At 40.5% G+C, this 15,318-nt stretch overlaps 1 protein-coding gene across 23 annotated transcripts in view; it reads left to right on the top strand.

Annotated features, from left to right (window-relative positions):
* The window catches only part of ADGRL2 (adhesion G protein-coupled receptor L2), a 312,721-nt gene that overhangs the window by 234,114 nt on the left and 63,289 nt on the right, over positions 1-15,318 (top strand). For 21 of the 23 annotated variants that reach the window (XM_070746224.1, XM_070746215.1, XM_070746219.1 and 18 more), the window contains exon 5: positions 9,280-10,080. In XM_070746224.1, the coding sequence (XP_070602325.1) occupies positions 9,280-10,080 (801 nt within the window). Of the gene's footprint in view, positions 1-8,281; positions 8,376-9,279; positions 10,081-15,318 lie in introns of those variants that run through there. The other 2 variants (XM_070746239.1, XM_070746225.1) reach the window with 2 other exon arrangements.

Genomic DNA, 15,318 nt, shown 5'->3' on the forward strand with positions numbered 1-15,318 from the left:
TTCACGTGACATATCCGATCTGTGGGCCACCAGTTTCACAAGCCTGAGCTAGAGTAACATTTAGCAGCTGTTAATTTCTTTTATAAAAGGAGGCAGAGGTGGTCCTCACTTTAAAACCACAATTGGGCCTGGCATTTCTGTTTTTTAATCCAAAAATCACATGGCTTTAACAGTCTTATGACCTCACTTCCCATTTGGTCAAGAAGTAAATCATAGTAATTAGGGAAGCATTGTATAACTTATGTCTGCATTCCCTATTTATTCTGCTTGTTTCAAGCCAGCTACCGACTGCACAAATGCGTGACTGGGATCTGCCACAGTTACACACATAAATAACTACACATTGAACCTACGCATTCAAATTTGCAGAAATTTGCTGTTGAGGCTGTGAAACTTGGAATTTGTAAAGATTTAGTGAAATGTACAATTTACGACAACCTCTTTGTATATTTAAACTTTTGACAGAGGTTTCTGCAGTCTTCCTACTGTAGCAACAGCTGGTCACAAATCTTATATTCTTGATTCATTTTTTTTTACTTGATTCACAAAAAGTTGCCCAGTTTTTAAAAATTCCATTGTTAAACATCAAACTTAGTGTCATCTTTTCTATTAGAAAGAGAGATACTATCTATAATTAAAATTTAGTGGTGCATGAATTGTGCATCAGTTTATTCCATGTGCCCCATTTTATTATTTTAATATTCACAAATTTAAGCTAATCTGTAGTTAAAGGGAGGTACATATTCAATAAGTTGAGACAAATTTGGATTGGTGCTTTTCTTGTATAAAAATCATGAGCCAGGTTAACAACCAAGACTTCATTCATACTTAATATTTATACTAATTTTCCTAATTACATCATTAAAAACACAGTAATATAATTTGCACTGGCAATACTTAGTATTTAATTCTTCTATGAACTTTACTAAGAAGCAATTAAAGGCCAAACACAGTTCATATTTTTTTCCATTCTTGCTGTGTATTTCTACCATTGTGTCATTGAAAAAATATGCTTGCTATGGTTTTATTTTTTGTACCATCAGTAGATTTGAAATGCACTGCATATGCTGAACTTTAATATCTCTTTTCCAGTGTCTTATTGTTGGTGGCTCATTCTATCATTTTTCTTGTAGCATGTTTGAAACAATGCATTTTTGCCTATTAAGAAAAATATAATTTTGATCATAACATCCCCTTACTTGAAATTACTGTTTTAAATTACCAGAAAGAGGCTATGACACCGTTCAAATATCAAGGTTCTTATATTTCTTGGGATCATTTCCTGTAGCAGGAGGGAGTGTTTAAAAATACATAAATATTATTTTCAGATCATTTGCTGGGCTCTTAGGACAAATGTGGATACATTCCTGCCAGTGAAGTTTTTTTTATATATATAAAAATAATTTCTTTTGCAGTTAACTGAAGAAAACTCTGAATGGCATTACAAAATACTGTTTGGTGGTCATTTATTACATATTTTCTTATTTTTTCTATGCAGGACTAATCTGGATAAAATTATTTTCTAATCAATGGACCAAATTTAGAGTTTAATATTGAATAAATTTATTTGGAATTGATACTGGGTGAATATTAATTTTTTTAATTACATGTTATTTTTAAAAATCTCAAGCGACATACTGGTGCTTCTTTGTTTAATTTTGAACTGCATTTTAAGTGTAAAAATATGTTTGTAGCATATTCTGAAATAAAATTAATTATGTAGCCCAATAATTGATTCCTAACTGGGTGCAAAGATGCAACCTTTCTCGTGACTGATCTAGCACCAGTTTATTTCAACTTGAAGATTTTAAAAAATAATGAGGCCAATGGAACAATGTTAATGTTAATAACTCTTAACTGCAGCCAAAGTATACACAGTGCTGCTTGTGTTGAATACCTAATTTTGGTATAATTGCCCTTACACTTCAGCAAGTAGGATTGTCTATTCAATGTATGGAAATCTTTCATTCAAAACTGCATCTCTGTACTCATAGGAATTGCAGTTATATTGCCTTGCCCACTATTTATAGTGGGCGGAGAAAATTATTCAAACAATTTAGGGCACAGGTAATATGACTATTCTTTTTCTGTACTATCTATACTGAAGATAGTACAGAAGATAGTACTGTATTACAAAAGGCATTTTATTCATGCGTATATGTACATACTATTTGGGCAGTAATGCCAAAATAAGGTGCACATCTGTTCTCTGAAATTATCCATATTTCTGTGACGTATTCAAAATCTTCCCAGGGGCTTCATTTGCTTGTTCGAATCTCTGCTCTTCTCCATAGCAACCTACTTTCAAATTTTAGCTTTCTTCTTTCTGCAATGCCTAAATTCTTCCTTTTCCTGCTTTTTAACGTTCTGTTTGCAAAGGGGATTGTAAGCCTTTCAGTATACATTTTGAAGGTGTTGGAGGCTTTGCTTTGATCATTCACAGCAACCACCAGTATCTGGAAAATCATGTAAACTCATGTTATAATTGTTATAAAACTGCTTATTGCACGCAATGTTGTGTATCTCGTTTACTTGCACTAAAGCACTGTGCTGCATGGTGTTTCATAGTTAATGCACTTATAATCCATCGTATGTTTCAGGTTCAAGGTCATGGAGAGAGGAAACCATCCTTATCAGACAATGCGTATTGCCTTCTGAACTAATTTACTACCAATGCAGCTGCAACATAAAGCACTATCCATTTTTTTAATTATTAAAAACATGGAAGGATGACTGCAGTTTTTCATTTGTCCACTTGGCCTTTGATGGAGGACTCTTTCATGCTAAGATTGCACTCTATCACCTTGGGCATTTCAATTTCTTGTCACAGCTAAGAGATCCAAAAGAGACAAATAGATTTGGGAATCCTACTTACTTCCTTTTTACAAAATTATTGCTGAAAAGGCCAAATAATCCAAAATACAAAGTTCTTTAAGAATGAACAAAGTTATGAATTGTTCTTATGTATTCCAGGGTTAACCGTCATGTTGGAAATGAGAACAATTAATAACTAACCATACAGCTGTGGACTGCATTCAGTTGAAAGCATCATTGGAGTAAAAAAAAAACCAATACAGCAGAACTGTAGGAAACTATAACCTTTCCTCTAGGCCTGTGATGGCAAACTGTTGCATGTGTGCCACAGGTGACATGCAGAGCCATATGAGAGGCATGTGAGACTTTTCTGTTTCAGCTGCAGCATGCATGGGTTTCTCCCAGCTGACTTTTAGGTTTAAGTTCAAAAAAATGCACTTCCAGTTTGCTCATTTGGGCATTTTCTTCACCTAACAACAGTGATGAGTTCATATCGATGTGATCCGGAAAGCCGTATCAGTATGAACCCACTGATTTTCGGAGATTTTTACCCCAGCATCTTTGTGTGGAAGAAGCCCTCAGCGGTGCTTTGGATGAAGAATAAGGTCAGCATTAAGTAAGATGTGAAGGGGGGCACAAGAGAGCTTCTTCCGACACGGAGACACACACAAAAAAAAAATCACCAAAAAACAGTGGGTTCATACCCTGGACCACACTGGTATGAACCCACCATTGCCTACCAGGATTCAGAAATACGTTCTACTTTCTGTGTCTTACTATAACTGTATATTTTCTTAGTTCCTCTGCTTACCTTGGAGTTTCTTTCCTTGAACAGCAGGACAGTACATTGCAAAGTGCTCCGTTGTGACCCTTATTTTAAAAATTAAATCAAAGCTAAAGCACTGGCAAACTTAGTTTAACCACAAAGAGGAATAGAAGGCCCTGTGAACAAGGCAAATGCTTAGTATAAGAATAATGCATTCCAGTGTTCATAACTTGTTATTGTTCAGATATCAGTATATTATATCTTCTGAACTCCAGATATTTATTAATCTACTCATTAAATGAATGTCATCTATTCATCAGTTTATGTGGTAAATTATTTAGAGACCATATATTTCAAATGGGGGGGGGACCTACTTTTGTAGTTTGTTTTGCTATTTTTATGCAATGAGGGTTATAGTAAATATGTGTTCTACTTCCAAATTTCAGACATCTAAAATACATAAAGTTAATTAAAATGTTCTTCTTTCATTTTCAAACTATCCTTTTTCCTACCAACAATTCAGCTGCTGTGCCCCACTTCAAAATTTCACATTTCCAAGAGAAATGCTATTAAAATCAGAATTTTAAAGTAGACCTAAAATGCAAACTTGAAATAAAGGTGTTATGGAGCAATGGAGGGAAGCCCACTTGACATTTCTCTCTGAATTGTGTAGTATATGTTGATGCTCCAAATAACCTAAATCAGTCCTTTTAGGATTAAAAAGCACATCAGAGACACCACTTCATACATCTGTGTATGATGTTTTATTTTAAGCCTTGTTTGTATCCAGGAATTATGTGGAAGACATTCAGAGGTATTTTATTTTCTAGCTGTACTATTGGATCTTGCAATTTTATTACTTTATCAGGCTGTTCCCCAAAATGTACACCTTACTCAATGTGCCCACTGTGTACATGATGCTAACATTTATTTGTTTGTTGACCTTATGCCCTTGTTTTAGTATTCTGAGCAGGAAAACTGTTGTTTCTTTTAATATAGAATATGCTCACATCCACAAGCATCAGGAAGTGATGGATTACAAATCTCTTTTTAAACTTCTTTTGTTCTATTTACCGTACTTGGTTATATTCTATTTCCTGGGATAGTAAATTGATTTAGATTGTTCAGATCTAGTGGACCCTGTCCAGGTAAAACTGTATATGAGTATCATTAAAATTAATAGAAGTAATTTGACTGTATATTTTACAGTTAATGATTGAATTGAGTGCATAAAATCCATGTGGTAGACTTTATCATTATTAAAGAGAAATGTGACGGTTCCAAATAATTACTGTCATGGACATGTTTTTTTTGGACAATGCCAGTGTGTTTAAAATAAATTTGGTATGAAATATGTAATAAATTTCCTTGGCATTGAGACATGCTGCATTAAGAATGCCATGACCAACATTTTTCAAGGTGAATGATTTTCAACCAAAGCAAAAGTAAATAAAGCAATTTTATAGCTAGTATTCATTTTGCAGCAAGTTGCTTATGCATTTCACTCGAAACCTTGCATGTATTCTGATAAATATGTAGATTTTCCCTTTAGTTTCAATAAGAGCCATGCATGCAAGTAAGTGTACATGGACACAAATCAGAATTATTTATTCAAACAAATAAAAAGGCCTACAGAGGAAAGGGATTTATGGAATTCGGTTTGTCAAAACATAGTTGTATTGACTGTTTTTCCGAACATCCTCGATATATCCCTGCCTTGGATTAATTATATTAGACAAGTTGTTTGTTTTATTACACCACTTATTAAAAAACAGGACAATAAACAGTAATTTGGTACATATTCTGATAATAACTCTTTATCCTGTTAATCTGATGCAAAATACCTAAATTTACCTAAATGAAAACTTGTTTGTTTGTTTGTTTATTTGAGGAGAAGGGCGACCTATAAATCAAATAAATAAATAAATAATCAATCAATCAATCAATCAATCTGATTTTTGTTTCTTGTTTACTTCTTCTATTTAGATTGTTATACTTATTTGTTTTAGACAGACAATTTAATTCAGGCCTATGTCTCCAGAGTCCTAGTATAAAATACCAAAAGGAGATCATGTAAAGGGTTAACTTTGCTTAGAAGAGTTTTAGAAGCAAAGCCTTACAAGGTGTCAGAGAAACAGATAATTGCGTAATAGTCACATGGAATAATGCACAAGCAATATTTAAGCATATATTTTGACCTCCGGAAAAATTCCATAAGAGGAAAGGAAATAAACACAAAATTGTTCAAATTTTAATGTGGATTTTACCTTTTCCTCTCCCCACCCCCCACCCCGATTAGTCATGACTTCTTTTTTTTAACCTAACAAAAAAGAAAATCCTACCTTTCTTTATTCTTTTCTTTCCTCTGTCATCATCTTTCCATTTGAATTATAGAAAACATGTTATGTTTGTGAAGAACATTTCAACCCAGAATATTTCTGATGTTGGTCTTTAAAATGTTTCTAATATTCTTTTAACTTTTGAATGTAAACTGCCCTTATTTTTAAGAGCTAATTGGATAAAATATTGATGGAGCAAATGAAAAGATTTATTATTTCTAAAGTTGAATTTCCAACATTCCCATTTCTAAGCAGTGGGAAATGAAACCAGGGTAAGCTGCATAATTTACATTAAACCACTGTAGTAAATCGAAAGATGAGGTGAACGAATGGAATCAAGGTAGCAGGTTTTTCCACTGTTAATACTTAAAAGTATCTATTATTGGGTTGGTGATTCTCTCTCTCTCTCTCTCTCTCTCTCTCTCTCTCTCTCTCTCTCTCTCTCTCTCTCTCTCTCCCTCCCTCCCTCCCTCCCTCCCTCCCTGTGTGTGTTTGTGGTGGGTGGAGGTGGAAGTAAATAAATTTTCATTATATCACATATATTGACTATGGAATAGCTGGTAATAATCCATCCATTCTACAAAACAAATTAATTTTTTTATTCCTTTGTCTTCTTGAACTCTACTTCTTTAACCATGGTGTTTTCAACCAGCAATACAGCTAACATGAAGAAGGTATCACCTTCCCTCTCTCATGATAAGAGGGGAAAGTATGTTCCATAGAAAAAAAGGATAAAATAATCTTCCCAAGATGTTCTACTCTTACTTATGGAATTTGTCAAGAGCAAAAATTGTAAATGTTTTATCTTAAGGTTTGCTGCCAGGATTTTCTGAACGAGATAAGACCTTGGGTATCTTTCTGAAGATTGTTTTTCTATAATTGGTAACAGCCAAAAAAAGAGAGAGTTCAAATAGTAAAATTGGTAATCTTATCTCCTATGTGGCAGAATGGAAAAGGTCGGCCTGCTTAAAGACTTTAAACTAAGCCATGTGATCTTGAAAACAAGCAGTATTTTAAAGCAAAGTAAAGAAAGTACATAGCTCTGAATTATAATACATGAGCATTAAGGACTGTGTCTCTACCTTTGCATAGTTTAACTTCATTTTCAATACTTGTAAAATGAAAACATTTTTTCCCCACACATGCTCAAACTGTTTTGTATGCACCCTTGGCTCTTCATTTGTATTATTTTAGGCTGAACTACTGGACTCCACTATCATCATTGAATAGGCTTTGAGATAGGATCAATAGGTACCACCTTACAGGCTAGAATATTCAGTTATAGAAAAATTCATAGGCAAAATAAGTAGTCACATTCAATTTTGTAGATCTTTTCTTTCTTTTCTTTTCTGAAAATTCTAAAATTGGGAAATCTTTGATTTAAAGAAAAACGCAAAAGCTCCTATAAATCCATTGATTACGCATAGCATAGACTTTTGAGACTAATGATATATTGAGTGGATACATACATCATGTTAAGCTGTTCTGTGGTTTGTTTGCTTTTGGTTTAGGGTGCTGAATAATCTCAGCCAATTGTGGTTGGTTCAGTAACTCTACGCCTAAGTTCAATCCACTGTCTGCTATTCTTAAGAGATATTCTTCTATGTTGTAATTACTTACATGCATGCCCAGTGTTTGACCACTTCGCCCTTAAACTGAAAAGTCCAGTAAAATTAAATACCACAAGAAATTGTATCTTTTTACAAAGAAATTAAAGAAACATCTGTATTTTGAAAAAGGGGAGACTAAACTCACCATGAATTGGTGATTTACATAAAAAGCAAACCACTTGAGAACAGTGCCCAAATATATTGGGTTTGCTTCTCGCTCAAGATTTGGATTTTGCAGTCTTAAAAAAAACTTTCAAGAGATTAGCCCTGAATTAAATATTTTAAATAGAAACGCTAATCCAATTTTATTAGTATATCTTGCAATTTCAATAACACTTCTTTCTGGCAGAAGAATAATATTGGGGATCCCAAAATGCAAATCCATTTAGCCTTTTCTTTAACCAAAGATGTTTCTTTATACTGAAATACAATATATAAAACACATGCATATGGTAGCATATTAATAGAAGGCCTTTTTACGTTCACTTGTTAAGGCTGCTTGGATAACAGAAGGCTATGTATATCATGTATTAGTCAAGTCTTTCATTATTCAGGTTGACTAAGTGAAACTACATCCCAGCATTTTCTGTACTGCCTCTTTAACCTACTAAAATGATTGATCCATGTTCACTTATGTAACTGTAGAATCTTTCTCCAGCTAGGTTTTCCTGTTGTCTGTTTCCCTCTATCCAATGTTGTGCAGTTCTTATTCTCCCTGTGTTTAACATCTGTTGACTAATTTAATCTTCGCCTAATAGTCAATTTGTGTTAATCTTCTTCTTTTTTCCTTTGTACTTTTTTTTTTCATTTTTCTTCCGATGCTTGAAATAGAAGTGGAGCAAAAAGGTAAATAACATATATAGTCCAAACCCCTCAGCTCCTTGTTATGTGCCTTATGGATGTTGACCTCCTCCCTTTCCCCTCTCCCACAACACTCGGAGATTGTAATAATCAGCAAGATTTCATAAGTACCCTTCCTTAAAAGAAGTTGATTTTGCAATAATCTGACTTGGCTGCTAAACTGACTCGGCTATTTAAAAGCAGGTGGTGGGATTTAGTATCTTGATGGCACCTGCTCTGAGATGAAGACTCCCGTTTTTTCCTTCCTCCCTCTCTTTCTCTTTCCCTGTCTTTCTCTTACCCATGACGACTATTTGTTAATAAAAATATCATCTTGCTTGGCTTTCCAGAACCCTCTCCATAGCATGCCATAATTACAGGGTTCCTGGTCTGTTCCATCCATTGCTTTGGTTGCTCTTTATTTCTGTTGCTCTTGATGAAGGTCTACGGATCTGATGTTTTAATTTTAATTTTCCCCCCTTGTATGTCGAAGCAGCTTTATTTTCAGTCTGGGGGTTTCTGAATGTTTCTTGAAAATGTTAAGAATTAAAAACATCTACCGACCAGTTGAACTGCTCTACGTCAATTAGACGTTTGGGAGAATGAATGCGTTTATGCAAGGGCAGTTCTATTTTTTTCCAGATTTAGTAATATGCTATAGAACTGTGATTTGTTGTCAGAGAAAAGGCTGCAGATATTGGTTACTATTGTAACTTTTAATAACCATGATGGACAAAGGTTAATCTATATATTAATTACATATGAACTCTAATGCATTGTTGTTAGTTAAAGGGTTTTTGTTTCTTTAAACTTATACAGACATAGTGTGCTTGCCTAGACTTTACGGATATTGTGAATTTTATTCATTTTTTAAAAATCGTCTTCTCTTGCTTCTTTCTGTGACTACCAGTTTTTGTTTGCCCTGGGACATTGAAAGCTGTGGTGGATTCTCCAAATTTATACGAAGCTGAACAAAAGGCCGGTGCGTGGTGCAAAGATCCTCTTCAGGCAGCAGATAAAATATACTTCATGCCATGGACTCCATACCGCACTGATACTTTGATAGAATATGCATCTTTAGAGGACTTCCAAAATGGACGCCAACAAACAACATATAAGCTTCCAAATCGAGTGGATGGTACCGGATTTGTGGTGTATGATGGCGCAGTCTTTTTTAATAAGGAAAGAACCCGAAACATTGTCAAATTTGACTTGAGGACTAGAATTAAGAGTGGAGAAGCGATTATAAATTCTGCCAACTACCATGACACATCCCCTTACAGATGGGGGGGAAAGACTGATATTGATCTGGCAGTGGATGAAAATGGCTTGTGGGTAATTTACGCTACAGAACAAAACAACGGAATGATAGTCATTAGTCAACTCAATCCATATACTCTGCGTTTTGAAGCAACATGGGAAACAATTTACGACAAACGGGCAGCCTCTAATGCTTTTATGATATGTGGGGTGCTTTACGTTGTGCGATCAGTTTACCAAGACAATGAAAGTGAAACTGGTAAAAATGCGATCGACTATATTTACAACACCAGGTTAAGCCGAGGAGAATATGTAGACATTCCTTTCCCCAACATGTATCATTATATTGCTGCTGTGGATTATAATCCAAGAGACAATCAACTGTATGTGTGGAACAACAATTTCATCCTACGATATTCTCTTGAATTTGGTCCACCTGATCCTGCCCAAGGTAGGGATTATCTTTTTAATCATTTAAATAAATTATATATATATATATATATGTCACATGTTTAAGCTGAATTTTTTGAAAATTAAGGGAGACTAGGATAGATCTATTTCGGCCTTATTTTGGCCTCATCAGCTAGCCATACCCACTGGGACTTATATATATATATATATATAAACTGTTTATAAATAAATAACTGCTGATAAATACATACATAAACTGCTTAATAAAATCAGAATCTAATGTAATTGAAATTAGAATTAATGCTGCTATTTGCCAAAATAAAACAAAAACAAGATGCTAGTTTTTCCCTACTTTTACTTATGCCATGACAAAATAAGGACAGTTTTTAATACTAAATACACTATTCCTAATGCCCCATCTATTTGTATTGAGAAATATGTTAACACTGGTGTTTTCCTTTCACTTTGCAATGAAATATATAGAAAACCAAATTAATTACTTTATGCTAGCATTAGAAAAATATGTGATCGTAAAGCATCTCATACAGACTGTTTTGTTTTTGCATGCATGTTGTGAAGGTTTTCATTTCAGTTTCCATTTTGAGTTGTAAGGAATGTGATTTAATATTTTTGTTGCAAGTTACTGCATTCTCATATTTCCAGTTATGTGGCAAATGCAGAACCAAATATGTATAGGAACCTAAAAGATAGTATCATTATATAAACTGCCAGACAAGAGACATTTAAGAAGCTTCATGCGTGAAGAAATGTCTCCAATATACTATGGTTCACATAGAGATATTAAACACTAAGAATGTTGTTTAGAAAAATAATTGGCAAGGGAACACAGTAAAAATATTTTGTTGCAAGCTGCTGAAATCAACTCATTTTAAAATATGTTATGAACAGAAATACTTGTGAATTTTGCTGTTTTTTGTTTTACTTTATATATTTTTGTTAGATGTTCCTCTTCAACCGTTGATGAACTTCAATCACTTCTGTTATATAGAACTGGTTGCTTGATGTACTATAAATGTAAAAAAAAGCTATCAGATCAGAAGTGTTATAAAGTAAGAAAGGTCTATAAAGTAAGAAAGGTCTATATGCTAAGGTATAAAAGTACTATAGAAGTGTTCAAATACAACTATGAAGAGTGTGTATCTTCATTTCTGAATAGAAAACAGGTCATCCTGAGTAGTTCGATCAATGCCATCAGTTGGGGAACAAAAGAGGAGAGTAAATGGGTTAGCCTTGAGCTTAGTTTTGTTAGAGGTTGTGCTAAGAATTTGAAGTTACCTGTTCAATCAGGATTCTATGGAATATACAAGAAAAATGTTTAAAAGTTACTCTTCTGAGCTTTTTTAAGGCAATGAAGTAAAACTCATATATCTATATATACTGTATCTATAGCCATATTGATATCAATACTACGATGGTTCAGTGGTTAAAGTGCAGTACTGCAGGCTACCTCTGCTGACTGCTGGCTGACTGAAATTTGACCGTTCAAATCTCACCAAACTGAAGGTGACTCAGCCTTCCATCCTTCTGAGGTGGTTAACGTGAGGACCCAAATTGTTGGTGGCAATATACTGACTCTGTAAACCGTTTAGAGAGGGCTGTTCAGTGCTTTATAAATTAAGTGCTATTGCTATTGCTGTAAATATAGATTAGACTAACAAAGTTGGAAGGGACCTTAGAGGTCTTCTAGTACAACCCCTCACTTAGGCAGGAAATCATTTCTGTATGGTGTGTATACATATGTATACATAGGTACACAGACACACACAGGGACACACACATACATATAAATACATACATGTACACATGCAATACACACAGAGAGAAGCATATTACACCCATACCCACACACACGCAGATGATTGTTTTCTATCTAACCTGTATATCTTTAAAGCATTTCCTTTAAAATGCTTTTCATGCTAATTTTTAAAAAAATACAGTGGTCCCTCGAGTTTCGCGATCTCGATCTTCGCGAAACGCTATATCGCGATTTTTCAGCAATTGTGACCATCTCGATCTTCGCGAACGCTATATCGCGATTTTTCCCACCCGATGAGGTCACTCTCTTCCTTCCTTTCTCATCTTTCTTTCTCTCTCTCTTTCTCTATGTTGCTTCTTCCTCTCTCACACTCTCTTCCTCCCTCTCTCATCTCTCTTTCCTTCTCTCTCTTTCTCTCCCCTCTTGCTCTCGAGTGGCCGCCTAGCAGCTGATCTGCTCGGCAGCGCAGCAGCAGCGAGGAGCCGAAGATCTTCGGCTCCTTGCTGGTGCTGCGCTGCCGAGCAGATCAGCTGCTAGGCGGCTGAAGGAACCTTCCCTGGGTCTTCCCCGCCGCCTCGGATCCCGCTGATGCCCGCCCGCCGTTTGCCGCTTGCCCCGTTCGCCCGCCGCTCGCCTCGTTCGCCCGCTGCTCCCCTCGTTCGCCCGCCGCTCCCCTCGTTCCCCTGCATCGTTCGCTCGCCTCGTTCACCCGCCTCGTTCGCCCGCCCCGTTCACCCGCCCCGTTCACCCGCCTCGTTCGCCGGCCTCGTTCCCCCGCCTCATTCGCTCGCATCGTTCACCCGCCTCATTCGCTCGCCCCGTTTGCTCGCCCCGTTCCCCCGCCTCGTTCACTCGCCCCGTTCACCCGCCTCGTTTCCCCGCCTCGTTCGCTCGCCTCATTCCCCCGCCTCGTTCCCCCGCCTCGTTCCCCCGCCTCGTTCCCCCGCCTCGTTCGCTCGCCTGGTTCGCTCGCCCCGTTCCCCCGCCTCATTTCCCCGCCTCGTTCACCCGCCTCGTTCCCCCGCCGCGTTCACCCGCCTCGTTTCCCCGCCTCGTTCCCCCGCCTCGTTCGCCCGCTTCGTTCCCCCACCTCGTTCGCTCGCCCCGTTCCCCCGCCTCGTTCCCCCGCCTCGTTCACTCGCCCCGTTCACCCGCCTCGTTTCCCCGCCTCGTTCGCTCGCCTCGTTCGCTCGCCCCGTTCCCTCGCCTGGTTCGCTCGCCCCGTTCACCCGCCTCATTTCCCCGCCTCGTTCACCCGCCCCGTTCCCCCGCCCCGTTCCCCCGCCTCGTTCGCCCGCTTCGTTCCCCCGCCTCGTTCGCTCGCCCCGTTCCCCCGCCTCGTTCACCCGCCTCGTTTCCCCGCCTCGTTCGCTCGCCTCGTTCACTTGCCCCGTTCCCCCGCCTCGTTCACCCGCCTCATTCACTCGCCCCGTTCACCCGCCTCGTTTCCCCGCCTCGTTCGCTCGCCTCATTCCCCCGCCTCGTTCCCCCGCCTCGTTCGCTCGCCCCGTTCCCCCGCCTCGTTTCCCCGCCTCGTTCGCTCGCCCCGTTCACCCGCCGCTGTCGGGACACCCCCCACCGCAGCACTTTGAATCCCGCCGCTTCTGCTGGATACGTGCGATGGGGGGGCGAGCTGCCACAGCCCTGGCTTCCGCGCCGCTGGTCCCACCCACCGCCCGCCAAAGACGCCCAGCGAGAAAGAGGCCTCCGAGCCGGACTTGTTGCTTCTGCCTGCCAAGAGAGCCGGGCGTAGGCAGCAGCCGAGAAAAGTCGGCGCGGAGGTCTCTTTCTCGCTGGGCGTCTTTGGCTGAGGCTGCTTTCTTTTTTCCGGGGGGGGAGGGAGAGAGAGCTTCTCCCCGCCACCTCTCCTCCGCCGGAGCTCTGCCGCGTGCGCCCCTTCGCAGCCCCCTCGCTCCTTGTTCTGACAGCCCCCCCCCACCGCAGCACTTTGAATCCCGCCGCTTCTGCTGGATACGGGCGTTTCACTTTCCCTCCCAGGCAAAAAGGTGCCGGCATTCTGGGATGATGGGGCCGGACTTCCCAGGCGGAAGGCGTGCCCCTCTCCCCGGCATCTTTTTGCCTGAGAGGGAAGGTGAAATGCCCCGCGTAGCAGCTGCTACGAGCGGCGTTTCACTTTCCCTCCCAGGCAAAAAGATCCGGCCCCATCATCCCAGAATGCCGGCATCTTTTTGCCTGGGAGGGAAGGTGAAATGCCACTCGTAGCAGCTGCTACGAGCGGCGTTTCACTTTCCCTCCCAGGCAAAAAGGTGCCGGCATTCTGGGATGATGGGGCTGGACTTCCCAGGCGGAAGGCGTGCCCCTCTCCCCGGCATCTTTTTGCCTGGGAGGGAAGGTGAAATGCCCCGCGTAGCAGCTGCTATGAGCGGCGTTTCACTTTCCCTCCCAGGCAAAAAGATCCGGCCCCATCATCCCAGAATGCCGGCATCTTTTTGCCTAGGAGGGAAGGTGAAATGCCACTCGTAGCAGCTGCTACGAGCGGCGTTTCACTTTCCCTCCCAGGCAAAAAGATCCGGCCCCATCATCCCAGAATGCCGGCATCTTTTTGCCTAGGAGGGAAGGTGAAATGCCACTCGTAGCAGCTGCTACGAGCGGCGTTTCACTTTCCCTCCCAGGCAAAAAGATTCCAGCATTCTGGGATGATGGGGCCGGACTTCCCAGGCGGAAGGCGTGCCCCTCTCCCCGGCATCTTTTTGCCTGGGAGGGAAGGTGAAATGCCCCGCGTAGCAGCTGCTATGAGCGGCGTTTCACTTTCCCTCCCAGGCAAAAAGATCCGGCCCCATCATCCCAGAATGCCGGCATCTTTTTGCCTAGGAGGGAAGGTGAAATGCCACTCGTAGCAGCTGCTACGAGCGGCGTTTCACTTTCCCTCCCAGGCAAAAAGATCCGGCCCCATCATCCCAGAATGCCGGCATCTTTTTGCCTAGGAGGGAAGGTGAAATGCCACTCGTAGCAGCTGCTACGAGCGGCGTTTCACTTTCCCTCCCAGGCAAAAAGATACCGGCATTCTGGGATGATGGGGCCGGACTTCCCAGGCGGAAGGCGTGCCCCTCTCCCCGGCATCTTTTTGCCTGGGAGGGAAGGTGAAATGCCCCGCGTAGCAGCTGCTATGAGCGGCGTTTCACTTTCCCTCCCAGGCAAAAAGATTCCAGCATTCTGGGATGATGGGGCCGGACTTCCCAGGCGGAAGGCGTGCCCCTCTCCCCGGCATCTTTTTGCCTGGGAGGGAAGGTGAAATGCCCCGCGTAGCAGCTGCTACGAGCGGTGTTTCACTTTCCCTCCCAGGCAAAAAGATCCGGCCCCATCATCCCAGAATGCCGGCATCTTTTTGCCTGGGAGGGAAGGTGAAATGCCCCTCGTAGCAGCTGCTCCGCTTCTCAGCTGGGAAGCGGAGCTGGCAATGGCGGACGGCGCGCGCGAGCGCAGGGATACCCCAGCTCTGCTTCCCAGCTGAGAAGCGGAGCTAGGGTGTCCGCAAGCGCG

The sequence above is a fragment of the Erythrolamprus reginae genome, chromosome 3, assembly GCF_031021105.1.
Source record: "Erythrolamprus reginae isolate rEryReg1 chromosome 3, rEryReg1.hap1, whole genome shotgun sequence".
Lineage (NCBI taxonomy): Eukaryota > Metazoa > Chordata > Lepidosauria > Squamata > Dipsadidae > Erythrolamprus > Erythrolamprus reginae.